The following is a 24,516-nucleotide window of genomic DNA, read 5'->3' as shown; positions in this document are numbered from 1 at the left end:
AACCATAACGTTAAATAGTGACTCGTGACTCAGTAACAATTACGTATCGGAACATTTTTGTAAGCTTTGGTCCCACTGCATTAAAACACGTACCTCTAATTCTGAGAGGGCTTTGGTCAAAAAGGAATAAGCTTGAAAAAACATGATGATCCCGGCTCCCAAGTGACTAAGCGGAAAGCAAACTGACACTAGGACGCAGTAGGTAGACCACCGGCTCCCTCAAATACTGTTGACCCACTATCCACCTCCCTTTTCGGGCATTGCAGGTTATGTTAGCTTGTGTACACTGCGAAGGGGACTCGAAGAAGCAACAGGAGCGGATTCCAAGCCCAAATAAGCGCACATTCCACCAGCCCGTGACCCCAGTATGATCGAGGTGCTGTGCCTTCTGCTGAGCCGCTTGCTGCTGCTCCTGATAGGAGGCTATGAGCTGCTCTGGCTACTCCGCGAGCGACTGAATGCATTTGTAAACTGGTCATATGACCTCTGGCGTACCGCCGCGGCACGTGAGCTTCATGAGCGGCGCGTTCTCACTGAATGCCGTTCCCAGCTTACAAAAACGCCCCAGCACCTAGTGCTTGTCATCTCCCCCAGCGACCATTACGTGGACTCGGTGCTGCTGCGGCGAATCTTTGGCTTTGCCTTGGAGGTTGGTGTCCAGCATGTCAGCGTATACGACAGGCGACCTAAGGGAGACGGCTATGTGGAGCTGGCTGAGCTGTGTCAGCCATCCAATGATGAGGGAACCGGCAGCCACTTTAAGTGGCCAGCGAAGCCCAAGAAGCCTGAGAGCGCGCCAATAAATGGACAAAAAACCAATGGTTATGTCAATGGTGCAGGGGACAACAGTTCGTGTTCTAATCAATTGCAGGTGAGTGGCGGGAACTGATATGAAGGAACTATTTTATAGCTACAAAATACGAATCTTGAAATACTCTAAAGGCAATGAATTTAATCTGTTAAGCAGTGGTTACATAGCGCTGATCGGAAGATGAGAAAGTATTGATAAGAAACCTTAATAGTTCTGATTAGACTTGAAAGTTAAGAAATTCTATTACTCTTACTGGTATTTTATCAGAAAGCCTTACAACAAGTGATCTATTCCCCATGTTTAGAGTATTTCAAGCAATTCCCGGAACTAATCTTTGTCTTATCAACCACTTATTGGGTTTTTGGCTTTTCCGTTCCATCAGCTCTATCAAATAAGCGCCGCCGACGGCCATGCCCTCATCGCTGATGTCTGTCGGGAGTTGTACGAGGAAAGGAATTCGGAAGTGGTGCAGAATCTGCTCAGCCAGAAGCGCGAAGCGCTAACCGAGCAGATTAACTCAATGCTGACAAAGCGGCTGGGTTACGTTGCACCCGAACCGGATTTGGGAATTATTTTTGCACGGCAGACATGCACATACGGTGTGCTGCCGTGGCATGTGCGCTTCACGGAGTTCCACACGCATCCAAGTGGACGTTACTTCAATGTGGAATCGTTTGCCAACATCCTGTCCAAGTACTCGCGATGCGAACAGCGCTGGGGTACTTAGTACACCCGAAGAGAAACCCCCTATCTTAACTAGTTACCTTAACTGTATGTAAATTATGGCCAGGAATTCCTTTAGCACGTAAGAATAAACTGCGAAAGTGTATTGTTCATAAAATAGTGGGTGTATTCAAGGCTGGGTTCTAAGATCATTGTGTATAAATATTGCAGAAATGCGTTGAGAGTAATGGCACTTTGAACGCAAGCTAAGGATTACAGGTAAGTAAGTGGGATACTTATGTTCTACTGTTAGGAGTATTGTAATTTCTTTTTTTCAGGGCCATCCTAGGCTACCATTTCTACTCCTGTTCGGCGTGGCGTTTGGAGAGCAAATTAACATCGGTCTCGTACTTATTTTTGTCGATATTGTGGGGCCCGGGACCCGTCGGCATCCGCTCGTGAAGGTCATGGAAGGAGTTGCGCAGATTCTCAAGCGAATCTGCCAGACCGATCTTGATCTTTGCAAACTCCCCGGACATGAGAGACAGTTTGCCCAGCAAGAAGTTCAGATTGCCGTCCATGTCGATCATGTGCTTCTTGGTGTCCTCCACCTTGCTGCCCAGTCCCATCATTGTGGCCAGAGTGCTGTTGATATAGCCATCCGATCCGGCTTGGATCACACCCAGAATTTCCCTGTTCTGGCTAATCTCATTGGCCATGATTTCGATGCGATGCCAAACCTGGCCCAGTTCTGTATCCAGCAGTCCTGTTATGTTCTTGCTAGCCTCCTGCTGGGTCTTCACCACGGATGTGTCGAGAGCTGAGAAGCGCTCCTTAAGCAGGGCCACCAGTTGAGTCACCTGCTCGCCCAGCAATATGCCCACCCGTTGCACCATGCTCAGTGTTCCGAACTCAACCTTCCGCTGGGTCTCCAGGACCACCTCCGAATTGGTCATCGTTATGTTATTGAATTTGTCCAGAGCCTCCAGTCCCTGGTGCAGCTTGGCGGTGCTCTCGTTGGCCGAGGCGAAGTACTTGTTGAGGATGCCAACATCCGCTGAGAGCTGGCGGACATCCGCCTGAATATTGGCCTCCGTTTGCTGCAGTCGTTCCGTGGTCTCAGTCAATGCTGCTCGTAAAATTTAATTAGTTTTTATAATTCGAGGAAGAAATGGGGCACCTACCAGATTTCTGCACCGCCGAGGACTCGCTCTTGAGCTGAGCCAAAGCATTGAGAGTTTCGTTGTTCAGTTCCTGGATATAAGCGCGATCCTTTTCGTTGAGGCCAACTGGAGGAGCAGGACGCTGGACGTTTTCGCTTAACTGGGTAACTTGTCCGCCCAAGGAGCTAAGAAGGCCCACGATCTGAACCTCAAACTCATTGTTCTTGGGCGGAGCGACGGTGGTCACGCTGGCGGAGTGCTCCTGCAGTTTGGCTTCAATCTGTCCGATCAGCTCCTTGCCCTTGGGTAGGCTCTGGATGTCTTTCTGGGTCTGGTCCGCCGCCTTCTGGCTGCTCTCCTTCAAGGCCGCCACGCTAGCTGTTAGCTTCTGGATCTCCTCCAAGAGCTGCTTGTTCAAGCGCTGTTGCTCTTGCAGGAACTTTTCAGGAATGGCAGGGGGAGCAGGAGGAGGTGGCGGAGCCAGCAGATTACCGCTAACCGGTGGGCGCTTGAAGCACTCGTCGTTCTCCCTCATCCACTTGAACATGTGCTCCGTGGCCTGATTGTAGCGATCGGACTGAAGATTATATTTCTCCTCTTGCTACGGATTGGATTAAAAAATAAATTGGATATACTATTTAACGGATTGATGGGCAACCAAAAGAGAAATCTTTTAAGGTATTCCTTTCAAGAATTGACAAAGATATGGACTCGGGTTGGGGCCATATCTGAAAAATCTGGAATTTACAAGGAGCTCCATCAGAAAAATGGGAAAAATATCGATCGAAAATTTCGTTGTGAGGTTTTGATGCAGATTTACGGGGAATCGAAATAGAAATCATTTAAGGTATTCCTTTCAAGAATCCGATGAAAATTGACAAAGATATGGACTCGGGTTGGGGCCATATATGAAGAATCGGGATTTTACAATCCCGAAAATGAGGTAAATATCGATCGAAAATTTCGTTGTGAAGTTTTAACACAAATTGATGGGGAATCGAAATAGAAATCTTTTAAGGTATTCCGTTCAAGAATCCGATGAAAATTGGCAAAGATATGGACTCGGGTTGGGGCCAAATGTGAATAATGTGGATTAGCAAAAAATACAGCACAAAAAATTTAAAAATATTGAAGGTTCTACGGGCCTGGATTTTCCCAAGCTTTCTTTTGGTTATTCCGTTAATATTTGTTTAGTTTTTTTGAAAATGTTTCATTAATCAAATATAAAAACGTACCGTTATCAGCATGGTTTCTATCTGGCTGACCCTGTCGTCCAAACGAGCAAATATTCCATTGATTGGCTCCAAGCTCTTTTGGCCCTTCTGGAGGGACTGCAGCGCCTTCTTCAAGAGCTCTCCCAGAGCCCTTTCCCGGTGCTCGTGCCGCTCCAGCTTATTGTCCAGCTGGTTGTAGGAGTAGATCAGGGACTTGATGGTACCGTGCAGCTCCTCGTTTCTGGAAACAATTTTGTGATCGAAAGATAAGGGGATTACTTAAAATTAGCCTCGTTGTGGACCATTAATCATCGGATGGGGGGTGGAGTGGTGGTGCCGGATTGGTGGGACCACCGCCATGAGTGCATGTGCATCTATAAATATTGAGGGGCGCGATCACGATCGTAGAGGGATAATGGGCCCTCTGTCAGGGTCAGGAACCCTAATCCCATTCGAAATATGTAAGTATGTTGTGTGAAATGCATTGATGTTGATGGATGGAACTATGGAAACATGGGGAAAACACACCACATGCTGCACCATGCCTAACACTCCTACTCCGACTCCTACTCCCACTCCGTGTACAAGTCACCCTCCTGCCATTTGCATCTCTTATCCCAAAATAAACAAACAACTAAGCAGAACAGCCAACGTCTTGGCTTCCCTTTGAAGGCATTAGTCATTAGTGGGTCTGGATGTGGATGAGGCGGTGCCTGGCCAGGCGCCGACAACTGCTCACTGTTTGAGATCTCGCACATTTCGCTAAAAACTTCCAGTGGATCGGATCGGACTGGATCCAATTGGATAGGATGGGAGGAAGTGCGAACGAATGTGTGACATGTGTCATAGTCATAAAACTTCTCAGGGAGGAACTAGAAATATGGTTCCTTTGAATATAAATGAAACTTATGGGGGGTTTTTGAGAGTTTGAGCATTCAATTACAACTCCCCCTCTATATTCAGTAATTGGATACTTGAAACATTGAAATACTAATGGTTTTTAAGGGTTTATCTTAAACAATTTAATGAATTTGAAGTGGATTTATTTTTATCATAAACAAAGACAAAGCACAGAAGTTCCTACACCTGATTAGAAGAGTAAATATGGCCCAATGAAGTGCTTTACGAAGACTTAACTCCAACCCAAATTAAAGGGTTCTGAATACCTAATTAGAAGAATAAACTGGAACATTTTAAATGAATACTTACGAGACGGGTCCCGCCGCAATTGTCTGCCATTGAGCGATGGCAATTAGAGCCAGGAATACTAATTGGAGTGTCCGACTTCCTCCGGCCATGGTGCACTTCTGATCCGATTTGATCTTTATCGAGTCTGTGGAAGGAAAGTCGAACGGAAACCGAATAAATGAAGGAATAATACTGCAAACTGCAATGGCGTTGCGCCAAGAATTTTTAGTTTTAAGGTAAAATCTTATGGATTACATCAGGACTGTTTATAATAACTTTCAACAGGATAAACAAATAGAGTTGAATTAATGACCAGTATTTATGGGGGTGCAAACAAGTGATAAAGATTGGCAGCTGAAACAATTGCAAACAAAGCAAATTGGTTCCTTGTCCATTGTGCGGCTAGACCTCGATGAAAAATAATAAATATATAGAGCGATATTGTTCTTGGAGCGATAAACAAATGACGCAAAAATATCCAATGGACTGCATGTGCCAGATTCTCCTTCAAAAGGGAGAGGAAGTGCATCTGGTATCTGGGAAATTGGGTCAGAAATATGCGAGTGAATTTAACGGCCATTAAAAACAACACTTTAATGAATAAAAATATCAACAATAAAAAAAGTCTAGGTATATATATGTTATTGTTTGATGATAAGGACACTGGCTTGGGTTAAAGGTTGATAAATTGAGCTGTATATAGTAAGCACCATCTAATTAAATATTTATAGCGAAATCAGGCGAAATATGTACTCACTTGGGCTCGGAATAGTTTTTATTTCCAGTCGTAAAAAGTCTGTCAAACACTAGGCGACACTTTAAAAACTTATTATTTTTTCCAAACCGGAGCAAGTTAAGTGGACGTCTTCACTGCTCGAGCAGAGAACTTGGAGTGATGCTGGCTGTTCTATTCCGGAGTGGCTCTGGATTCTCCGTATTCCGCCCCGATAATGACGCTGCCTTGCGTTTGTCTCTTGAGTTTGCCGGGGAGATGCTCGGCGCCTCTCATATGTTTTTAATAAAATGTAATTAAAAAAAGAGAAGAGATCACTTCCCGGCCTGCATGCGGGAATTAAAATTCAATTTATTCTAATACAAAATCATTTATTGCAATGCAAACAAATGATATGAACGACGAACTTTATGATCCTAAGCGGAAAAAATAAAAGCAAATATGTTGCATCTCAAAACGATTGATAAAGACACCTAGAAGCACAATTCAATTGAGAGTTCCTACAAATTCATTAAATTTTACTTTAAAATTGTATATATTTTTATTAACATGAAATCTTAAAATTCTTTTAATATTAATTATCATTATTTTTTATTGCTAACAAATATAGAAGTTTAGGAAGTCAGGGTGCTTCTGATTTTTAAATATAGGTTTGGCGCCAAACTCATGCAACGTTTCGTGGTGACTGCCACTTCACCTGGAATGAAAGAAGAAGACTTGTAAACAAAAGAAAACCTTCCGGAATCCGGATTGCGGAAAACAAAATAAATCTTCAATCCGTTTTATTTCTGAAATTAAGATGCCCACGCTTATAGCCCTGGATGCATCGCTGTCGATGCTGCGTCCAGTTCCAGGAAGAAATGATCACACCTACCTATCGCTGGCCATCAAGGGAATCCAGCACTTGCTGGACAATCTCACAGCCGCCGGAAAACTGGAGCACCTTGCTCTGCTTTCGTACACAACCACAGCGGAACTAAAGGTGGACTTTACCAGGGACTACGATCAGATCCGGCAGGCTGTCAAGAAGGTGGAGCCAGTGGACAAGGCCTGTCTGCTGACCATGCTGAAAACCTCAGTTTCCATAATGGCCACTTGGGGCGGAGCCCCTAACATTCTCCAGCTGGTTGTGTTCACTGACTGCGGCCTGGGTTTTGGAAGCACCTCGATATCTAGTTTCCTGGACACCACCCTCGCCGACAAGGAGGAGGAGCCGGAGTTCGCCTGGCTGACAACCTTGACCAACTATAATCTGAACTTCATTTGTCTCGGTCTACATGGGGATCACTACTTCACCAGGGGATTAGCGGTGTACCAGCAGCTGTTGGACAAAGCGGGTTTGAAGGGTAGGAACTACTAGGATATGCAGTTTCTGTCGATTCTATTCTGTTTTTGCTATATTTTAGGTCAGTTGTTTATGCCCAAACCGACGAAAGCAGCTGATACCACTGACGGAACATCAAATCCCATTTCGAACTCCAGCCACAAGAGTGAACTGGGGCGGACCGTTGTCTTCGAGCTAGTTGAACGTTTGTGCGAAGCCAGCTACAAGTCCACCGAGGTGGTTCTCAAGTGCGGCAGCTATTTCCGTATGGAGGCGCCAGTGCTGCTCTGGCCACCCACGTCTCCTTACGAACAACCTTCTCCTGTTTTTGGGCGAGATCCCACAATTCGTCACATCGACCAAAAGATTGAGGTCTGCGGATTTCTGGCTCTTTCTGACATCGGATCTCCAGCCACATTGAGTCGTCATTGGGTCTTGCCGAAGGTGGAGCGCGAAAAGAACGCAAGTCGTCGGTCTGGAGGAGGAGGTGTCACAACCAAGCCACCAAAGCTAACTTTGGACGCAAACAATCCCAACTTTGAGCTGGAAAAGTTGGAAAACGATATACGTGACTTTTACGCCAAGGATCCAAAGGACACGGAAGAAAGTGGCGATGACGCTGATGTCACCATTGTAATGAAACATTCTTCTGGTCCTCCGACCGAGCAGCAAAAGGAAAACATCTGCGTGTTGCTTCATGGGGCTCTTAAACTGGAAAACATGGCCGCGTTGGTGCTAGTGGGTGAAAAGTGGTATGGATTCATCTATGCCTATACTGACAACAAAAAGAAGTCAAATCTTATGCTGAACGTACTTCCACCCGGAACAAATGTCATACCGTGGATCGGAGATCTGGAACTACTCGGGTTCGCCGAGGACCTAGCGCCAGGAGAGACAGCCAGTTTTCCAGTGCGAGCCGATCGCCGGTCATATTCCCAGAGTAGTGTTGTTTGGATCCGGCAAGCTAGCCTACAGTCGGATGTCCAGAAGGTTCTACGGCATGCCAAAAAGATGCCCGACAAGACACAGCACTTCTACAAGGAGCTTAATCGCATCAGGCGAGCTGCACTCGCCCTGGGATTCGTCGAATTGTTGGAAGCACTGGCCATGCTGCTGGAGAAGGAGTGTGCTCATCTCACTATGAATGGGGCTAGTAGTGAGTGCACCTTGCAGCTGCAACATGCTGCTACAGAGCTTCGGAAAACTTCGAATAGAGACATAAAGTCCACGATTGTTCCATTACAGAAGGGAGCACCCGAAGCGGGAAGCGCCCCTGCCCCCGGATATATGTATTAAATAAACTAAAGTTTTATTTTAAATCGTTGTTTGAAAATTAAATAGCCCATATTCCCATGTAAGATGTAAGGAGGAATAATTTTAAAAAATTGCTCTCCGAAGATCTATATCGTTTTGAATTATCTTATGCCTTTTATGTCACTTTACAACACTGAGCACCCCGTCTATCGTTATCGTTATCGGAGAGAATATTTGTGTTTGCAAAGAAAACATAACAATGGGTGGCCCAGAACTTCCCACGGATCCTGGTCATGAGGTATTCCCAACACCAGCAGTTGACCATCCACGGGTGGGAGCGGATAGTGAGGACAGCGACGACCCGGATGCGTACGAGGGCTATCAGCCACTGGCCATGGATGAGGGAAACGAGGGACTAGCAACCGAGGAGCAGGCAAGGGTGCAGGCACCAGAAACAGGGGATGGGACAGCGGACGAGGATATTGATTTACTCAACGCTCCAGTGACACACGGAGACCCTAACATGCCGCCTATCGAGGCAGCAGATGTGGAAATCGAACGTCAGGTTTGGAACGAGCCCAGGCCGAAGGAGTTACAAATAGAGCTGGACAAAACGCGAACCGAGCAAGTGAGATAAAGGGTGACCAAAGTGGGTGAAATAACTGATGTAACCTTCAATGCCATTACAGATCCTTAAGGCCATGTCCACCATTTCCTTGCCCAACATCACAGTGCCTGATTGGGCCAAAGGAGTTCCCGAGGAGCGTTGGAAGCTTGAGCTGCTTGACCGAATAAACAACCGACAGCGTCCATCTGGACAGGATTCCACGGCAACAGAAAAACCGCAGTATTCTAAGGCTCATATAGATTAGACTTGAAAGTTTATTTTAAAAAAGCATTCTCCAATATATGTATAATTTAGACAGATCATAAAAACCGTGATACAAACAGTGCATCCTAAAAGGCGGCCAAAAGGGCCTGGCCGACTGAGTTAACCTTACTAAAGTTTTCACCCTGCGGAGTGTTGGTCAGCTCCCGCAGCTTATCCATCACATAGTCAACGGAAATCACCTGGGCGATAGTCTCTTGGCCGCAGGGAGTGGTGGTCAAGTTTCCGATGGCCTGCATGGAGCGGTAGCAGGCCTCCAGATCCTTGGCCCATTTAAGAAGCTCCACAACACCCGAGGTAACAACATGACACACTTCCCCCTTTGCCACGCCGAGGATCTGTGAAATGGTGACGTTGAGATAGAATGTAGCGACGGCGATCTGCAGATTGGCACTTCCCGCCTTAATCCCGGCCACCAAATCAATTATCTCCGGCAGCTGCTTTTCGATATGCAGCCGTCCGGTGGTGTGGCCCAAACTATTGGCCAAACAACGGATCACCATTAATTGGTTGGCTGCTGATCCGGCCAGGTGGGGAATCACAATGCTAAGAAAGTTGTGGGTGTTGTTCAGAACACTAAAAATTGCCTCGTTTCTCACGGCCAGACGTAGAATGTCTAGGACGGGGAAGAGCATGCCCGCAGGCCACTTTAACAGAACGATCAGAGCTTCCAGCGAGGTCAGGTCCAGCTCTGGTGTGGGCTCTGTGAATTTGATTACAGCCAGAAGCAGCTCTTCTCCCACTTTTCCATCGCTGGTGGATATCTTGTTGTTGAACTCTCTGGAAAATAAGGATGATTAGATCGCAAATACATGATGTTTTTTTAAAATCATACGAACTTTAACTTTTCCAGCACCTTGCTGGCGTCACAAGTATCAAAAGTGCGGTAGCTACTAATTGGGAAGTGCTTGTCTCCGGACTTTACGAAATTCACATCCACACGGGACTGGTTGGCGCTGTTTCCGGTTGAGTAGCTCGAGGCTCCTGTAAATGGATCCACATTGCCACCGCTGCGCACGTTAGTGTTACTCGTTCCGGGGACGTAGCGGTTGCCGCCCGTGAACGGATCCTGATAGCCGGTGGGGGCCTGGTTCAGCACGGGTGCACTCTCCGAGTTCTTTACTATGAAGTTGGCGACTTGGTCCAGGTAAGCCTGCGGCAGGTTGTTCCGGTGAATGAAGGACTGAGCTGCCTGCCAGGGATCCTCGCCACGATTGTAGGGCAGTTTAATGGGTGGTTCCGTATCCGAGATGTCTACGTTGAACACAAAATCGTACTCCTTACCCTCGTGCATCTTCTTGCCGGAGCTGGCTTGTGTTCCCCCAGTGCCTCCCATGACATCACCGACCAAGTTCCAATTGCCCATCTCCCATGAGTAGCACTTAACCGAGCCGTCAGGATGGCGCACCATCTTTGTTTGGCCCTCGCGAGTTCCATTGGACAACAGTGCTTCGGGGCCGGGCAGTCTTCAAAGGAAACAGTTTTTGAATATTATATAGATTATGGAAAATAATAAGACCTACTCATCTTTCTTCACACCCCCAATCTCCTCGTTCATCTGCGATTTTCTTGTGGACACTGCCAGGTCGAAGGCGTTTCTAATCCCTTCGCTGGCTTGTCGCGCCGGTTCCTGACTGAAGACACGAACTACACCGTCGCTGCTTCCGGTGACTATGTCTCCGTTTTGCAAACACGTCACGGACCACACTGAAATGGCCGGATGCAGAATAGGAGCACCCAGCTGGTCGCCTGTAATCACATTCCACATACGCAGGGTGCTGTCTTCGCCGCAGGAGACCACAACCTGGTCGCCCAGAGCTTTGTTCCTGGCCATCGAATAGATGTAGTTGGAATGCCCGCTCAACTCCCGGACGCACTCGCCGTCCTCGTTCCAAAAGCGTAGAATGGCGTCATTGCCGCACGAGAGTAAGGTATTTGCCTCCAGGGCGATCAGGCCACGAACACAGTCCGTGTGGCCCTTGAGCAGTCGCAACTTTTCGCCCTTCTCGTTCCAGTAGTAGATGCATTTGTCCGCTCCCCCAGTAACGTATTTTTGCTGCTCTTGCAGTGTGGCGACAGCCCAGACCGCCGCCTCATGCCCCTCCAGGGCTATGAACCTAACATCGCCCGTCTCACTGATGGACCACACACGGGCGGTCTTGTCCCAGCTGCCACTGACAAGGCTGCGGGGCTTTAATCCTCCAGCAAGGGCGCACACCGTCGACCCATGACCCTTCAGGGTGATCAGAGGAACAAAACCGTCTTGTTTATAAATACAGATGGTCGAATCATTGCTGGCGGTGCATATCCACTTCTCAGACTCCAGATAGTAGATGTAAGATATGAAGTTCTTGTGATCCTGCAGGGTCACACTCTCGATGTACTCGTTCCTGTAGGTGATACAGGATTAAAGGGGGCAAGCTAATAAAGAGTCTATTATACTAACCCACTGGGACGCCACAACTTGGTGCTTTTGTCCCGGGATCCAGAGAGAATGAGCTGACCTCCTTCGGGAGACACTCCTCCAGCTGCTACCGCACGCACGTCCATGCTGTGCCCCAGCAGTTCACAGCTCAGCTTGAAATTATCCAGTGATGGCTCCATGTCTGGCTGTTGTTCAATCTTTGAATCAGACTTAAGTTTATCTTTGTGTTAGCTCGCCGGCTGTCAAAAAATGCCACTAAGTATTATAATTTAGCCATTCACAGCGAACGATAGTGTGCAAAAAATTTGCAGACTCAGGTAGGGATGAGGGATTCAAGGTCAATCAATTGCATTCCAAAAACCACAGGATAACTGATAAATGGATTATTCAAGAAAGTCAACGAGACAACCTACAATATTTTGTATTAAAAAAAAAAATTGAAATAATTTCAATATGTAGATACCGATAGTTGCTTGTGCCATCTCTAATAGAATAATTATTGTTTAGATTTTTATTCGAAACAATTGGAAGGAAATGGGTGGAAAGAGCTATTTTTGCGACTATTGTTGTTGTTTCATGAAAAACGATATAAATGTGCGGAAACTGCACAACAGTGGCATCGCCCACACAATTTGCAAAGCCAATTATGTGCTGCGCTTGAAAGGTAGGGACTTCCCCGGAAAATATTCAAGGCCTGCCTTCTAAAATGAGTTTAATTTTAGATCCAAGAACTGTATTGATGGAGGAACGCCTCAAGCAGCCTTGTCTGCGCTACTTCAGTGGCTACTGCAAATTCGAATTGTTTTGCAAAAACAGTCATTTCACCAAAAAGCAGTTGGAAAAGCTGGAAAAATTGGGTAATGTTTTTGTTCTTTCACCCACTTTCAGGCATTAACCTATTGTTTCAATTCTCAGTTTTAACCCAAAACAGAAGAGAGTCTCGGAAAAAGCAGAAGCCCAGGAAGTGGCCATGGAAGACACTATCCCAAAAAGGACTTCCTCCGTCCCTGCAACCCATTAACTTGACCCTGCTTAAGAAAAGCAATTTCGAACTCAACTGGGGTTAATAGCTGCCCTATTTAAAATAGTTTATTTAAACTACACTTATGTACAATAAATATTATGAATTCAATAATCCAATTACTTTGTCCATAACTCTTGACACTTTCAAGCTAATGCGCAAGTTACGCGCATAATCGTAGTGGTAGGACTTCGGGGAATGCCCGATAAAGTTCTCCTGGTCGGGATCGGCGAGGTGGGCTAGCAGGAAATAGCAAAAGTGTTCTGTAATTCGATAGATAAGATTATAAAGCTTGTTATTAATCAATAAATTACAGAAATATATACATTGCGATAGAGAAGCAGTAATAAGTTTGAAATTTAGGTCAATAATCAGGGGATTCCCTGAAAATAAACACAATCTTAAAACGTACCGAGCTCTCCCTCTATGGCGTAGAAAAGAGGCGTGTTCCCCGCCCTCGTTTCGGAGGCATTAATCACCTCCAGCTTCATTCTGCGGGGTTTTAGCCTTGATTTAGTCTGCTCCAAGTTGTCGCAAGCACGGTCGTAGTACTTTGAGAAGGCCTTCTCGTCCCGTCCGTCAGTATTTGGAGTTTCTGCTGTTCTCCTATAGATCGGCTCGCCCAAATCCCGCTCGTCTATACAATCTAGAATGGCTTCTGCCATATGGAACTGGTTGTAGCGCACGGCAAGATGCAGAGCCGTGTACCCATCGTCGTTGGGCTCCAAGAGAAGATTTAAATCGATGTGCTTCATCAGAACTCTAACGGATTCGAGATTTATGTTGTTGATCACCGCCAGGTGAATGACTGTGTTCGAGTTCTCGTAGAAGTGATCCAGAAAGCATCCCGCTGAGATAATAATGGACACAATCTCTGCATCAACGTTGTTGGTTAGTGCCAGTTGCAGGCAGTCCTCGCCATCGGTGCTGAGCAGAGCGTTGATGTCCGCATTAACGTGGGGAAAGACAAATACCTGGCGCTTCACCCCGAAGACATCGCCACGCAATATGTAATCATGGATGGGACTAATGGAGGAAGAAATATAAGTTAAAGGACTCATCAAATAGTGTGTATTATTCTTACAACAGTCCCTCCTCAGATTTAACTTTAGCTTTCACAAATTCCTGTGCCATCACATTGTGTATTAAGTCCGCACTGGTTCCGTCTATATAGCCCTGGACTCGGCCGATGTCCTCCAGACTAAGAGATATATCAGACATGCTTGAGTTTCGTCGTTCTGGAGTTTTTATAAACATATTGCTTTGTGTTTCAGCCATGTTCTGAAATTAAAAAATACAACATTTAGAATAAAGTTTCAAATTTTTCTTTTTTGACTCTCTGGGATTAGTGCGAGTTATTGTATTATTTTTTTGTTTAATAGGTTGGATGGTGGATATATTTACCATTAGCCGTAAGCGTATAAAATATAATTATTTTGAAAACCGTAAATGCAACCGTAACCGAAATACTTATCTGTAAAAAAACGAAACCGAATCTGTAATGCATTTTTTTTTCGCGATCTTATTCCCTGAGAGGCTTTACTTTCTTCAGACAAAATAGTATTATACTTATCAAGTATAATTAACAAATTAAACGTTTTTCTTGTCTTGATGGGAAATAACAATAGAAAATGCAAAATTTTATAATCATAATGATCCCCACTCTTTTTATCTCTCCGATAAGAACTTGAAGGAAAGGTCTTCGTTCGAAGTGTATACCAACTCTATATATAAATGAATTCTCACCGTAACTTCCAGCTTTTTCTTTTTGGTAACCACCGGTGTCAACTGTTTCTCCTCGCGCTCCTGCAGCGCCATTTCGGCTGCCGATCGCTTCACCACCTGTGGCACACATGTATTCCGTTTCCTTCCACGTTTTTTAGGAACTTTTACGGGCACCTCTGGTGACGTAATGGGCGTGGAAGTGTGACTGGAATTGGAATTGGAATCCGTGGGGCTAGTGTTCTTCATTGGTTCGACTGATTCATTTTTTATCGCTGGGTTTTTCTCGGATTTTGGGGGCACATATTGGCCCTGCGATATCTTCGTCCCGTCATCCGATTCCCAGTGTGTTTGCGTGGAGGCGTCTACTTTTGGGGCTCCGCAAGAACATTGTTTACCTTGATGCGAGATAGTGTCCTTATCGGAGCTGTTATTGTTGTGGCCATTGATCGCGTTGATCACGCGTTGCTGGAGGGCCTTATCAGGTATGCACATTAGGGACTTGAAAATGTCCTCAAAAAAGGGCTTGAATGATTTTCGCTGGTTGTATGTATTGCTGCTGACAGGGGCCGAACTGGTCATGGCAATGACCCGGATTGGAAGTGGAGGCGTTAGAGGGTTCTTCGGTAATAATTCCCCTCCGGATGCGATCCGTTCGACCTTTTGCGATTTCGTTAACAGAACCTTCTTCATCGTTGGAAAGCTCTTATATACTGCTCGGCTAATCCAGGAAGTGACTCGATACAATGCCACTGTTTGTCAACAATTACGGGGGAAGTCTCAGTTTATGTTGATCTCAAAAAAATAAAACTTGGTGTTTCCCCAAACAAGCAGCGTGGAATGGCACACGGTGTTGCAAGTTATCAGTAGTTGGTCCTTTCCAGCACTGGTTTTAGAGACGGTAGTTTAAAATTTAATAAACGGAGAGCTTTTTTTTATGTATTTATAAAAATTGTATGCATTAAAGTTAAATTAATTACAATATATATTAAGAATACAAAATAAATATAATAATATTTATTCACCTAAATATAAAAACCAAATTTTTAAAGGTGTCAAGTTCTGCGATTTATGCAGTTATCGATAACATTGTTCCCGTGGAGAATGGCAAGAATTTTTCGGAAAAAAGATACGCACGGATTAGGGCACCGGGGCTTAAGTGTTAATTAGATAATTTATAGGAAACTGCCGAGCCACAGATAACCGCGCCTGCATTGAATGACTTCCGGTCTGTTGGAAAAACAAAAAATTCCCCATATCCGGACTGATGGACTCGCGTAATCGAGGCTTTTCGTCGGGTGGTGGAAGTGACTGTGGGGGAAGGGGCAACTACCAGAGGTCCCGGTCGCGCTACAGCAGATCCCGGTCCCGCTCACGGTAATTCCTTAATTATACATGTTATAACTTATAAGCCCTCTTTTTTCTTTAATCTAATTGTGTGCGTATTAACAGAGAAAGGAATCGCGGGTATGCCGGATCCAGGCACCGAAATTCCCGGTCACGAAGTCGGGATCGGTCACCGAACTACCGGCACGACCAACGAGGTGGTAGAGCTGGAGGTGGCGGGGACCCTGATCTGTATCAGAACCTGATCCACGATGATTATCGGGATGACCAGCGCACCTTCAACTCCCGAAACAACTTCGAACATCGGCCATTCCGCCGCGAGGAGAACTTTGAGCATCGGAATAGGGACAGGGATAGAGGTCAGAACAATTTTGAGAACGAGCATCGCTGGCGGGATGCAGATTCCCGCGAGAGGAGCCCCATGGAGAGGTTTCCAGAAAGAGAGCAAAGCCGTCCCTGGAACAGAAACTACGAGCATGATGATAGAGGCAGGAGCAACGAAAGGAACATGTAAGGAACTCCTTGCTACTAAGTAGTCCTATTATTTATCATGTTATTTATCTCTTTTAGGCGTTCCCGAGATAATCGGTCACACAACGGTGGTGGAAATAATGGGCGGATGGGCAGCCGAGATCGGGAACGGGACAGGGACCGGGAACGGGATCGCGAATGGGACAGAGAGCGCGACCGGAGAGGTTCGTCGGAAGAGGACAGTGATGAGGGTCAGATGCGGCGGAATCAAAGTAGACATGTGACCGAAGCGCTCAACATAATAATTATCTTTGGACTCTCGAAGCAAATAACAAAGGCAGATGTAAGAGTCGTACAAAAAAGAAGGTGAAAATGTATTTTAATAACGTACGATTTTGTTGTAGATCATGAGTGAACTGATTAAGGTGAACATGGAGCCAGCATGCATTCGGATCATCCGGAAACATGGCGCAGGTGGGTTAAGAAATCTTTGCAAGTGCCCTTACAGCCCAGGCGAGAGCTAGGCGGAAAAAGTGTGTGTACGATAATCAGTACAACTTCTAATGGAAACAAGTATACCAAACGAATATTACCCGGCCACAAAAAGAATCGAAAAGAATACTCGTACAATTTCCCACAACAAATGTTACAAACCTATCGAAACATTCAACATTTTTTGACGAAAACATTTTGTATCTGCTTCTATCCGAAAATTTAGATTCATCACGCGGTATAGCGTTTGTCGAGTTTAACACCGTTGAGGAGGCAAAGCAATGGATGGATATAACTCAGGTATCAGCGCAATCAACTTATGATCCTTTGAACATCAAACAGCTAAGGATCTTTCCGTGGCAGTTATTTGAAAATATTGGGATTTCTCAGTATAGTTACTAAGCTATAGCACCGAAAAGTAGCTACTTCACAATCAGAGAACCCATCCAAAGATTAGGAACTTTACTAGAAATCTATTATTTCGTAATAAATGCCACGGAAAGTGTCATGGAGATGAGCATCTGCAGCAACACCATCCGCGTTACGAAAGCACAGAAGCAATCCGGTGACTGTGTAGAGTGTGAAAAAAAATCTAAACATTTTTCGATGCCATACTGATCTTGAAACTTTCTCTCTTTTTTCCATGTCTGCTGCCGCAGGGCGTTATTTCTCTGGGAGATCAAAGACTCACCATGCAGTACAGTCATAAACGCATTCAGGATTGGAACTGCAACAAGGTTTCTATTTTAAAAAATTCATTTTTTCTTAATTTAAGCAATTTCTTTCTGTTCTAGTGTGGTGTTTGTAACTTCAAGTTTCGATTCTATTGTTTTGTGTGTAAAACATCTCGAGAGGAGGGAGAGGCTGTATTTTCTGGTGGCAGCGAGGGCATAGACGAAGTCAGCAGCATCCTTACCAAAAGTAAACGAGAGAATCTCTCTATTTTTAATTAAAAAGTACTGACTTGATTTCGTCTAGGAATCATGCTGCGCAACCTGGACGCTTTGGCGAATGAGGAGAGCGTGCTGACTGCCCTCCAGCAGCATATTCCGGACCTGGCCAAGACTGTCAGCAAGGTGCTGATTAGTCGGGACACTCTTACTCAGGCATCGAGAGGCATTTGCTACCTCAATTTCGACACGCTGGTCGACTCAATGAACACATACAATGCACTGACTGCGCTGCAGCCGCCACTGATATTGGATGACAGAAATGGTAGCTTCATTTTCTAGAATTACGGTCTTTCGACCTTTCATTAATTCGTATATTAGTTGCCATTACATATTGCATTGATTCGGAGGATCGTCAAAAGTTGCCGCAGGACTCGAATGCGACTTCGGCAGGTGACAGAGACAATCCAAGTGGAGCACCCGAACCAATGTCACCTTCCGGAATCAGTGAGAACTACACCTTAGCCGACGTGCCGCGCTTGGCTGAGTACAGTGCCTCGCTGTATGCCTCGAATCCTGCTGAACACGCCCATTATGTTCAGTACTATACAGATTACTACACGTCCGAGATAAAAAAGAAGAAGGGAGACACTCAGGTGACAGAAGCTAACTCCGGAGCTGCCGTGGCTCTATCGGCTATCCAACGCAAGCAGAAGAAGATGAGCAACATCGAGACCACGATTACAGCAGCGGCAGCAGCTGCCGCCCAAGCAGCTGCTGAGGTGAAGGCTGCCTTTGCCGCCAAGAACGTAACTGCTCCAAGAGGCAACGATGGAAAGGTCTACCGTAAGTATTCGATAGAAGAAAATGTTCGCATTTAAGCTATATAATGTGTTTCCTCTTTGCAGCCGCTCCTGATGTGTCCAAGTATCAATATGATGAGACTTCTGGCTACTATTATGACCCGTCCACGGGGCTATACTACGACGCTCACTCGCAGTATTACTACAACAACGAAACGGGAGCCTACCTCTACTGGGATCAGCGAAGGAGCACGTATGTCCTGGCCACACCAGCCTCCACGCAGGCAGCTCTGCAAGAAGTCATATCTGAGGCGGAACAGAAGGAGGAAGAAGCCAGAAAGGCCAAGGAAAAGGAGAAGGAGAAAGAGGGTGGCAAGCCCGACAAGGTCAAGGTGGCCAAGAAGATAGTGAAGGACATGGAGAAGTGGGCCAAGCAGCTCAACCAAAAGAAAGACTACACGGCTGTGGCCACTCCGCAGCCCATACTGGCAGGAAATGAAGGTCCCAGCACATCACGTCCTGCCCAAGGGGCCTATGCCGATGTGGGCTTTTCAATCCTTGAGAAAAAAGAGCGAGCCAAGCTTACGGACTACATAGCGCCCTCAACAGCTCCTCCCGGAATGAATAAGCTGGTCAATGCTTACGGTGGAGCATCGGACTCAGAAGAGGAAAGTGCTCCAAACTTCCAGAACAACTCAACTTCAGCCGTAGCTGGTGGCGGTGGCTCTAGCGAATTGGACTACGTGGACTTTCAGAAGCTTACTTGTTTGCTCTGCAAGAGGGCCTTCCAATCACTGGACATACTGCAGAAGCACTTGAAGATGTCCAACCTACACAAAGAGAATCTAGCCAAGCTCACCCAAAACTCCGGAGCTGCTTCTAGCGGGGATGGAGGACTATCGTGAGTTGTACAGCATAAAGCCTATTCCGAGATTCACTTATTTATTTCCTATTAGCTATCGAGATCGGGCCAAGGAGCGGAGGCTAAAGTATGGGGAAAGCGATCCCCCTCCCCCGAATCGTAGCAGGGAACGCTTCGAGCAGGAGATCAAGACCTTGCAGTCCAGGCAAAAGGACGGCTCTGCGGCGCCAGCCATGCCCATTAGCTCCAGTAACGTGGGCAGCCGACTGCTCCAGAAGATGGGCTGGTCAGAGGGACAGGGGTTGGGCAGGAAAAACCAAGGCCGCACCCAAATCATAGAGGTAAGTCGGATTTGATGTTTACAAGCACCTTATTAACTTACAACGCTTTAATTACAGGCTGATGGCCGTACAAACAATGTTGGCCTGGGCAACCAGTCAGGAAAGATGGCGCCTGGTAATGACTACAAATCCTACATCAAGAAGATGATGAAGCAACGTTATGAAAACGCCTAGGGCCACTAGGCGGTTCTCCATTTATACATTTTAAGATAATAATGTAATAGGTTATAGTTTGAGTTATGATTAGTAAAATTCATACTCTCATTATTTTGTAAAAATTATAAATACCACGAACGTCTAATTTGGGGGAAGTTTTCTGATTTGCAGCTGCAGTTGCACCTTAATTCATTTTTTGGGGAATTTTATAAAGTCTTCGTGTAATATTAAACGTTACATTTTGAGGTAATTGTATTTCCGGTGCTTTCCCCAAAACAGGCACCTACCTGGCACTTTACAACACCGGAATTGAAACTGTTATCGATATACCTGCTTCCCGGTGAATGACAAAGGAGGCCGAATATTTTTTTGCTGCTACCTTCGAACGGGAAGCTCATTTGTTTCTCAATTGTCATCTATTCGAGCTGAGATTTCATATTGGAAGCGGTACTCAAGTAAGATGGTGTAGTCTAGCTCGTTCTAGGCAAAGGGCTATTATATGGGCCAGCGTGTCCTATTGTGTGAAAATTTTAGATAATTACCATCGATTTGCATTGGATAGGTGCAGAATGGATTCTCGACGCGGACGAGGGGGCAATGGGAACGATTCCAGATACCGAGGATACAGTCGCTCTCGATCCCGATCTCGGTAAGTGGCTACATGTAGCCATATAGCGCCAGTTTAATTAACTTCCTGACGGTATCGATTTTTAGGGAAAGGAGCCGGGAGCGCGGAGCTTACAGGCGACGAACTTCCCGGTCCCACAGCCGGGATAGGTTTTCGCATCACAGACATGGCCAGAGCCCAGACCGTGATCTCTACCGGGATCTCATCAACGACGACTACAAAGACGACGAGCGTCCCTTCAACTCTCGCAAATCCTTTGAGCGGCCGCATCATAATGAGGACAACCAGGATCACCGGCAATGGAATCATGATGGAGAATCTAGACATCGGAAATATGAAGATAACGAGAAAGAGTCTGAACGCAGCAGGTGAGAAGGGGGCTGGATACGCTTTAATTGATTCGGGGAGCTTAGGTGTGTCTAAAATGTACATGAAAGATAAAAGGGAACAAGTTTATTTCTGGTTTTAAAAATAGTACTCTACTCTAGTAGTAATGGTTTGTTGTATTTAAAAACATATGTACTCAGTCACAGAGGCCGGAGTGGCAGCCACAGCAATAGAGGCCAGGAGAGGGAATCCCATTACTCCTCGGATGACAGTGAGGCCACTGATGAAACACCTCATCGGAACTGGCCGCACAATGGGCATAGCACCGAGGCACTTAATAATATAATAATTTTCGGTCTTAAGAAACACATCACGGAGGCAGACGTAAGACATCAAATTCTAAAAAAATAAGCTTAAAATACAATCTTATATTCCAAAAGATAATGGGCGAACTCATCAAGGTTAACCTGGAGCCAGCTTCCATACGTGTCATGAGGAAGAAACCTACAGGTGGGTTACAAAACTGTCAATTTTACGAAAATATATGCTTTAAAAGCGCAGCGTGAGTATTGTGTGCCCAGAAAAATGTTCGGAAAGGATTTAAAAAGATTATCATAAAATACTTGGCTTATACGACATCAGCAAACAAAAAAAAAAATTCCACAAAAAAAAGATTTACAAAATATATATAGACAAAAATACTATTCCCCAAAAAACGTTACAATGCTATTGAAACAACCAACATTTTTTGACAAAAACATTTTCGTATCTGCTTCTATCTAAAATTTAGGTGCCTCACGCTGTTTTGCATTTGTCGAGTTTAAAACCGTTGAGGAAGCGAAACAATGGATGGATTTAACTCAGGTAGCCCCCACCAACCATCAAGAAGTGTGAATCGGCCATTAGAAAAATGGATTTATATCTTAATCTCTGGCTTCGCGTCAGTTACTAACTTAGAGGGCTTTAAGTTCAGTTCTTTTCTGGTTCTTGATATTTCATTTTTGGCATCACACTTATAGCATAATAGCTGCAGTTCCCAATAGTCCATGGCAAGAACTGAACTTAATGTTATTCCTGACCACAGACAAAGGAGGTCCTTCGAATCAACTGCATCAGCAACATCTGCGCGTTTCCGAAACACAGAAGCAACCTGTGGTGACTGTGTAGTTTGTGGAACAATTTGATTATTTTTTTTGCAACGAATATTACCTCTAATTTATGTTGTTTCCCTTCTCTTCCATCTCTCCCGGTCAGGGCGTGCTCCAGTTGGGCGATCATCGGGTAGCCATGCAGTACAGCCACACTCGAATCTCGGATTGGACTTGCTTTAAGGTTTGTCATTTATATTAATTAATATTACATTTTTAATATACATTTCTGATTTTTTAGTGTGGTGCTAGCAACTTTAAGAGACGTTTCCAGTGCTTTGTGTGCAGCTCGGCACGATCTGAGAGCGAAGGCACTTTCTCCGGAGCCGGCGAGGGCATCGACGAAGTCAGCCGCATCCTCACAAAAAGTATATCCACCAAGAGAAATCTCTTTCCATGCCGTTTCCCCCAGCTAATCAGCTAATAACCCACTAATCTGCCACGCTTTCCAATGCAGAGATAATGCTGCGCAACCTGGACGCGCTAACAAATGAGGAGGGTGTGCTCACTGCCCTCCAAAAGCACTTGCCCAAACTGGCCAAAACAGTCAGCAAGGTGCTGATCAGTCGTGACACCTTGACCCAGGCATCTAGGGGCATCTGTTATTTGCACTTTGACACACTCGTTGACTCGATGGAGGTGTACAACGGGCTGACTGCGTTGGACCCGCCTCTGGAACTGGATGACAGAGCGGGTACGAGCGATGAACTACATTTCCTATTCAATTATGTTAATTTATTTTCTTACAGTTATCATTTCGTATTGTATTGATACCGAAAACAGTCAACCAATTCCTACTGATCCCAATTCCCATGCCTACAAGTCTTTTGGACCCACTGCGGCAGTGCTTCCTTCTGGAAGCACTGGCAACTACACCATGGCAGATGTTCCACGGCTAGCGGAGTATAGCGCTTCTCTTTATGCCACTAACCCGGCGGAGCACACGTACTTTGTCCAGTACTATACCGATTACTATACCGCTGAAATCAAAAAGACCAGTGGAGATGCTAACTTGACAGAGGCCAACTCCGGAGCAGCTGTGGCTCTCTCCGCCATGCAGCGCAACCGTAAAAGAAACTTTGATCCAGTGACCTCGACTCCAGCTCTGCCGAAGGCCGAAGCGATCGTTGCGCCCAGGGGAAATGATGGAAAAGTATACCGTGAGTGATTGTATCCTACAATTGGAGTGTTTCAAAAATGTATAACTCTTCTCGCAAGCAGCTACGCCCGATGTGTCCAAGTACCAGTATGATGAGACCTCTGGCTACTATTACGACGCCACTACAGGTCTTTATTACGACGCCCACTCTCAGTATTATTACAATAATGAGACGGGAGCCTACCTCTACTGGGATCAGAGGAGGAGAACCTACGTTCTGGCTACGCCAGCCTCTACGCAGGCGGCTCTGCAAGAGGTTATCGCAGAGGCGGAGGCCAAGGAGGAGGAGGCCAGGAAGGCCAAAGAGAAGGAGAAGGACAAGGAGGGTGGCAAGCAAGACAAAGTCAAGGTGGCCAAGAAGATCGTGAAGGACATGGAGAAGTGGGCCAAGCAACTCAATCAGAAAAAAGACTATACGCCGGTGGTGGCACCGCAACCCATACTAGAAGGGACCGAATGTCCCAGCACTTCTCGATCCACAGCAGGGGTGTATGCTGATGTGGGATTTTCCATACTCGAGAAGAAGGAAAGAGCCAAGGGCGCTGAAAGTGGTCCACTCCCGGAAACTCCTATAATAAGTAAGCTGATGAATGCCTATGGGGGAGCTTCGGATTCGGAGGAGGATAGTACAGGAGCTACCCAGAGTTCGCAAACTTTGGCTGTTGCCGGGGGAGGTGGTGCCGATGAGACAGACTACGTTGATTTTCAAAAACTTACTTGTCTGCTTTGCAAGCGTGCATTTCAATCACAGGATATACTCCAGAAACATTTAAAAATGTCCAATCTTCACAAGGATAATCTGGCGAAGCTTCAACAAAGCCAAGGAGGAGCTAACAACGATGGGGGATTCTCGTAAGCTTGAAGCTCAAGCTTGTAATGAAAATATTTAAAAAATTTTAAATTATAATTTGCAGCTACCGCGATCGTGCCAAGGAACGGAGATTGAAGTATGGGGAGAGTGATCCTCCGCCACCAAACCGCAGCCGAGAGCACTTCGAGCAGCAGATGAAGACTCTCCAGTCCTCCACATCTGCGTCCACTCCATCCGTGCCCATCAGCTCTAGCAACGTGGGTAGCCGTCTGATGCAGAAAATGGGCTGGTCGGAGGGTCAGGGATTGGGTAGAAAGAACCAGGGGCGTACTCAAATAATAGAGGTACTGTATCAGCATCTCTCTATCCTTAGTTTCTTGAGTTAACTTTAAATATTTCCAGGCTGAGGGACGTAGCAACAATGTGGGCCTGGGAAACCAGTCCGGAAAAATGCCTCCTGGCAATGACTACAAATCCTACATTAAGAAGATGATGAAGCAGCGCTATGATAATGCTTAGGCCTTTTAATTTAGTGGCTTATTTTAATTTTCTTAGATATAGAATTACTTAGGCATTGGTTACCTCACCTTTTAGCTCATTTTAGAATGTCTTTTGAAGTTAACATGTAAATATATAATAAAGAAGGTCACAAAGTTAAGGGAATAGAAGGCATT

General features: G+C 45.7%; 9 protein-coding genes across 12 annotated transcripts; 6 read left to right on the top strand and 3 right to left on the bottom strand.

Annotated features, from left to right (window-relative positions):
• The first annotated feature begins 39 nt into the window (after positions 1 to 39).
• LOC6497981 (dehydrodolichyl diphosphate synthase complex subunit NUS1) lies at positions 40 to 1,652 on the top strand. 2 transcript variants are annotated; one of them, XM_001961800.4, is made up of 3 exons: positions 40 to 198; positions 267 to 871; positions 1,194 to 1,652. In XM_001961800.4, the coding sequence occupies exons 2-3, from the start codon at positions 368 to 370 to the stop codon at positions 1,536 to 1,538; spliced, it is 849 nt and encodes a 282-aa protein (XP_001961836.1). In that variant the 5' UTR covers positions 40 to 198; positions 267 to 367; the 3' UTR covers positions 1,539 to 1,652. The 2 variants fall into 2 exon arrangements, with proteins under 2 accessions (XP_001961836.1, XP_014761913.1); XM_014906427.3 differs by having other exon boundaries at positions 47 to 202.
• LOC6497552 (golgin subfamily A member 2) lies at positions 1,639 to 5,960 on the bottom strand. The gene is made up of 5 exons (XM_001961801.4): positions 5,797 to 5,960; positions 5,061 to 5,184; positions 3,873 to 4,092; positions 2,659 to 3,238; positions 1,639 to 2,603 (listed from the first exon to the last, which is right to left on the bottom strand). The coding sequence occupies exons 2-5, from the start codon at positions 5,147 to 5,149 to the stop codon at positions 1,834 to 1,836; spliced, it is 1,659 nt and encodes a 552-aa protein (XP_001961837.1). The 5' UTR covers positions 5,150 to 5,184; positions 5,797 to 5,960; the 3' UTR covers positions 1,639 to 1,833.
• A 479-nt stretch (positions 5,961 to 6,439) lies between these two features.
• Positions 6,440 to 8,415, top strand: LOC6497982 (integrator complex subunit 14). The gene is made up of 2 exons (XM_001961802.4): positions 6,440 to 7,118; positions 7,179 to 8,415. Exons 1-2 carry the CDS (start codon positions 6,572 to 6,574, stop codon positions 8,390 to 8,392), a joined length of 1,761 nt encoding a protein of 586 aa, XP_001961838.1. The 5' UTR covers positions 6,440 to 6,571; the 3' UTR covers positions 8,393 to 8,415.
• Positions 8,416 to 8,535: 120 nt separating this feature from the next.
• Positions 8,536 to 9,300, top strand: LOC6497983. Its single transcript, XM_001961803.4, has 2 exons — positions 8,536 to 8,978; positions 9,040 to 9,300. Exons 1-2 carry the CDS (start codon positions 8,610 to 8,612, stop codon positions 9,220 to 9,222), a joined length of 552 nt encoding a protein of 183 aa, XP_001961839.1. The 5' UTR covers positions 8,536 to 8,609; the 3' UTR covers positions 9,223 to 9,300.
• Positions 9,201 to 11,956, bottom strand: LOC6497551 (phospholipase A-2-activating protein). Its single transcript, XM_001961804.4, has 4 exons — positions 11,686 to 11,956; positions 10,763 to 11,629; positions 10,079 to 10,705; positions 9,201 to 10,019 (listed from the first exon to the last, which is right to left on the bottom strand). The coding sequence occupies exons 1-4, from the start codon at positions 11,841 to 11,843 to the stop codon at positions 9,308 to 9,310; spliced, it is 2,364 nt and encodes a 787-aa protein (XP_001961840.1). The 5' UTR covers positions 11,844 to 11,956; the 3' UTR covers positions 9,201 to 9,307.
• A 104-nt stretch (positions 11,957 to 12,060) lies between these two features.
• LOC6497984 (zinc finger matrin-type protein 5) lies at positions 12,061 to 12,804 on the top strand. Its single transcript, XM_001961805.4, has 3 exons — positions 12,061 to 12,328; positions 12,387 to 12,521; positions 12,580 to 12,804. Exons 1-3 carry the CDS (start codon positions 12,199 to 12,201, stop codon positions 12,729 to 12,731), a joined length of 417 nt encoding a protein of 138 aa, XP_001961841.1. The 5' UTR covers positions 12,061 to 12,198; the 3' UTR covers positions 12,732 to 12,804.
• LOC6497550 lies at positions 12,723 to 15,290 on the bottom strand. The gene is made up of 4 exons (XM_001961806.4): positions 14,432 to 15,290; positions 13,770 to 13,966; positions 13,098 to 13,711; positions 12,723 to 12,948 (listed from the first exon to the last, which is right to left on the bottom strand). Exons 1-4 carry the CDS (start codon positions 15,098 to 15,100, stop codon positions 12,785 to 12,787), a joined length of 1,644 nt encoding a protein of 547 aa, XP_001961842.1. The 5' UTR covers positions 15,101 to 15,290; the 3' UTR covers positions 12,723 to 12,784.
• Positions 15,291 to 15,479: 189 nt separating this feature from the next.
• On the top strand, positions 15,480 to 19,898 carry LOC6497985 (RNA-binding protein 5-A). Of its 2 annotated transcripts, XM_001961807.4 has the most exons (12): positions 15,480 to 15,784; positions 15,860 to 16,264; positions 16,325 to 16,568; positions 16,630 to 16,699; positions 16,944 to 17,017; positions 17,377 to 17,454; positions 17,512 to 17,638; positions 17,696 to 17,932; positions 17,989 to 18,453; positions 18,516 to 19,311; positions 19,367 to 19,613; positions 19,671 to 19,898. In XM_001961807.4, the coding sequence occupies exons 1-12, from the start codon at positions 15,675 to 15,677 to the stop codon at positions 19,785 to 19,787; spliced, it is 2,970 nt and encodes a 989-aa protein (XP_001961843.1). In that variant the 5' UTR covers positions 15,480 to 15,674; the 3' UTR covers positions 19,788 to 19,898. The 2 variants fall into 2 exon arrangements, with proteins under 2 accessions (XP_001961843.1, XP_044572105.1); XM_044716170.1 differs by lacking the exons at positions 15,480 to 15,784; positions 15,860 to 16,264; positions 16,944 to 17,017 and having other exon boundaries at positions 16,515 to 16,568.
• A 200-nt stretch (positions 19,899 to 20,098) lies between these two features.
• Positions 20,099 to 24,505, top strand: LOC6497986 (RNA-binding protein 5-B). Of its 2 annotated transcripts, XM_001961808.4 has the most exons (13): positions 20,099 to 20,224; positions 20,332 to 20,418; positions 20,484 to 20,765; positions 20,925 to 21,108; positions 21,165 to 21,234; positions 21,515 to 21,588; positions 21,979 to 22,056; positions 22,114 to 22,240; positions 22,330 to 22,566; positions 22,622 to 23,032; positions 23,094 to 23,883; positions 23,946 to 24,186; positions 24,245 to 24,505. In XM_001961808.4, exons 2-13 carry the CDS (start codon positions 20,339 to 20,341, stop codon positions 24,359 to 24,361), a joined length of 2,691 nt encoding a protein of 896 aa, XP_001961844.2. In that variant the 5' UTR covers positions 20,099 to 20,224; positions 20,332 to 20,338; the 3' UTR covers positions 24,362 to 24,505. The 2 variants fall into 2 exon arrangements, with proteins under 2 accessions (XP_001961844.2, XP_014761915.1); XM_014906429.3 differs by lacking the exons at positions 20,099 to 20,224; positions 20,332 to 20,418; positions 20,484 to 20,765; positions 20,925 to 21,108; positions 21,515 to 21,588.
• The last annotated feature ends 11 nt before the right edge of the window (positions 24,506 to 24,516 follow it).

The sequence above is a fragment of the Drosophila ananassae genome, chromosome 3R, assembly GCF_017639315.1.
Source record: "Drosophila ananassae strain 14024-0371.13 chromosome 3R, ASM1763931v2, whole genome shotgun sequence".
Classification (NCBI taxonomy): domain Eukaryota; kingdom Metazoa; phylum Arthropoda; class Insecta; order Diptera; family Drosophilidae; genus Drosophila; species Drosophila ananassae.
The sequence above is the reverse complement of the archived record's forward strand: the minus strand, read 5'-3'. Positions and strand labels throughout refer to the sequence as shown.

Coding starts and splice junctions, on each gene's coding strand:
- LOC6497981 (XM_001961800.4), top strand. CDS start 368: ATGATCGAGGTGCTGTGCCTTCTGCTGAGCCGCTTGCTGCTGCTCCTG. Junction 872..1,193: donor CGTGTTCTAATCAATTGCAG/GTGAGTGGCGGG, acceptor CCGTTCCATCAG/CTCTATCAAATAAGCGCCGC.
- LOC6497552 (XM_001961801.4), bottom strand. CDS start 5,149: ATGGCCGGAGGAAGTCGGACACTCCAATTAGTATTCCTGGCTCTAATT. Junction 3,239..3,872: donor TAGAAACCATGCTGATAACG/GTACGTTTTTAT, acceptor TCCAATCCGTAG/CAAGAGGAGAAATATAATCT. Junction 2,604..2,658: donor CTCGGCGGTGCAGAAATCTG/GTAGGTGCCCCA, acceptor TTTTACGAGCAG/CATTGACTGAGACCACGGAA.
- LOC6497982 (XM_001961802.4), top strand. CDS start 6,572: ATGCCCACGCTTATAGCCCTGGATGCATCGCTGTCGATGCTGCGTCCA. Junction 7,119..7,178: donor GGACAAAGCGGGTTTGAAGG/GTAGGAACTACT, acceptor GCTATATTTTAG/GTCAGTTGTTTATGCCCAAA.
- LOC6497983 (XM_001961803.4), top strand. CDS start 8,610: ATGGGTGGCCCAGAACTTCCCACGGATCCTGGTCATGAGGTATTCCCA. Junction 8,979..9,039: donor ACAAAACGCGAACCGAGCAA/GTGAGATAAAGG, acceptor ATGCCATTACAG/ATCCTTAAGGCCATGTCCAC.
- LOC6497551 (XM_001961804.4), bottom strand. CDS start 11,843: ATGGAGCCATCACTGGATAATTTCAAGCTGAGCTGTGAACTGCTGGGG. Junction 10,706..10,762: donor GGGGGTGTGAAGAAAGATGA/GTAGGTCTTATT, acceptor TTTCCTTTGAAG/ACTGCCCGGCCCCGAAGCAC. Junction 10,020..10,078: donor AAGGTGCTGGAAAAGTTAAA/GTTCGTATGATT, acceptor CTTATTTTCCAG/AGAGTTCAACAACAAGATAT.
- LOC6497984 (XM_001961805.4), top strand. CDS start 12,199: ATGGGTGGAAAGAGCTATTTTTGCGACTATTGTTGTTGTTTCATGAAA. Junction 12,329..12,386: donor TTATGTGCTGCGCTTGAAAG/GTAGGGACTTCC, acceptor GTTTAATTTTAG/ATCCAAGAACTGTATTGATG. Junction 12,522..12,579: donor GGAAAAGCTGGAAAAATTGG/GTAATGTTTTTG, acceptor TTCAATTCTCAG/TTTTAACCCAAAACAGAAGA.
- LOC6497550 (XM_001961806.4), bottom strand. CDS start 15,100: ATGAAGAAGGTTCTGTTAACGAAATCGCAAAAGGTCGAACGGATCGCA. Junction 13,712..13,769: donor AAATCTGAGGAGGGACTGTT/GTAAGAATAATA, acceptor TTCCTCCATTAG/TCCCATCCATGATTACATAT. Junction 12,949..13,097: donor CGCCATAGAGGGAGAGCTCG/GTACGTTTTAAG, acceptor ATCGAATTACAG/AACACTTTTGCTATTTCCTG.
- LOC6497985 (XM_001961807.4), top strand. CDS start 15,675: ATGGACTCGCGTAATCGAGGCTTTTCGTCGGGTGGTGGAAGTGACTGT. Junction 16,569..16,629: donor AGCAAATAACAAAGGCAGAT/GTAAGAGTCGTA, acceptor ATTTTGTTGTAG/ATCATGAGTGAACTGATTAA. Junction 16,700..16,943: donor CATCCGGAAACATGGCGCAG/GTGGGTTAAGAA, acceptor CCGAAAATTTAG/ATTCATCACGCGGTATAGCG.
- LOC6497986 (XM_001961808.4), top strand. CDS start 20,339: ATGGATTCTCGACGCGGACGAGGGGGCAATGGGAACGATTCCAGATAC. Junction 21,109..21,164: donor AACACATCACGGAGGCAGAC/GTAAGACATCAA, acceptor ATATTCCAAAAG/ATAATGGGCGAACTCATCAA. Junction 22,241..22,329: donor CAGCCGCATCCTCACAAAAA/GTATATCCACCA, acceptor TTTCCAATGCAG/AGATAATGCTGCGCAACCTG.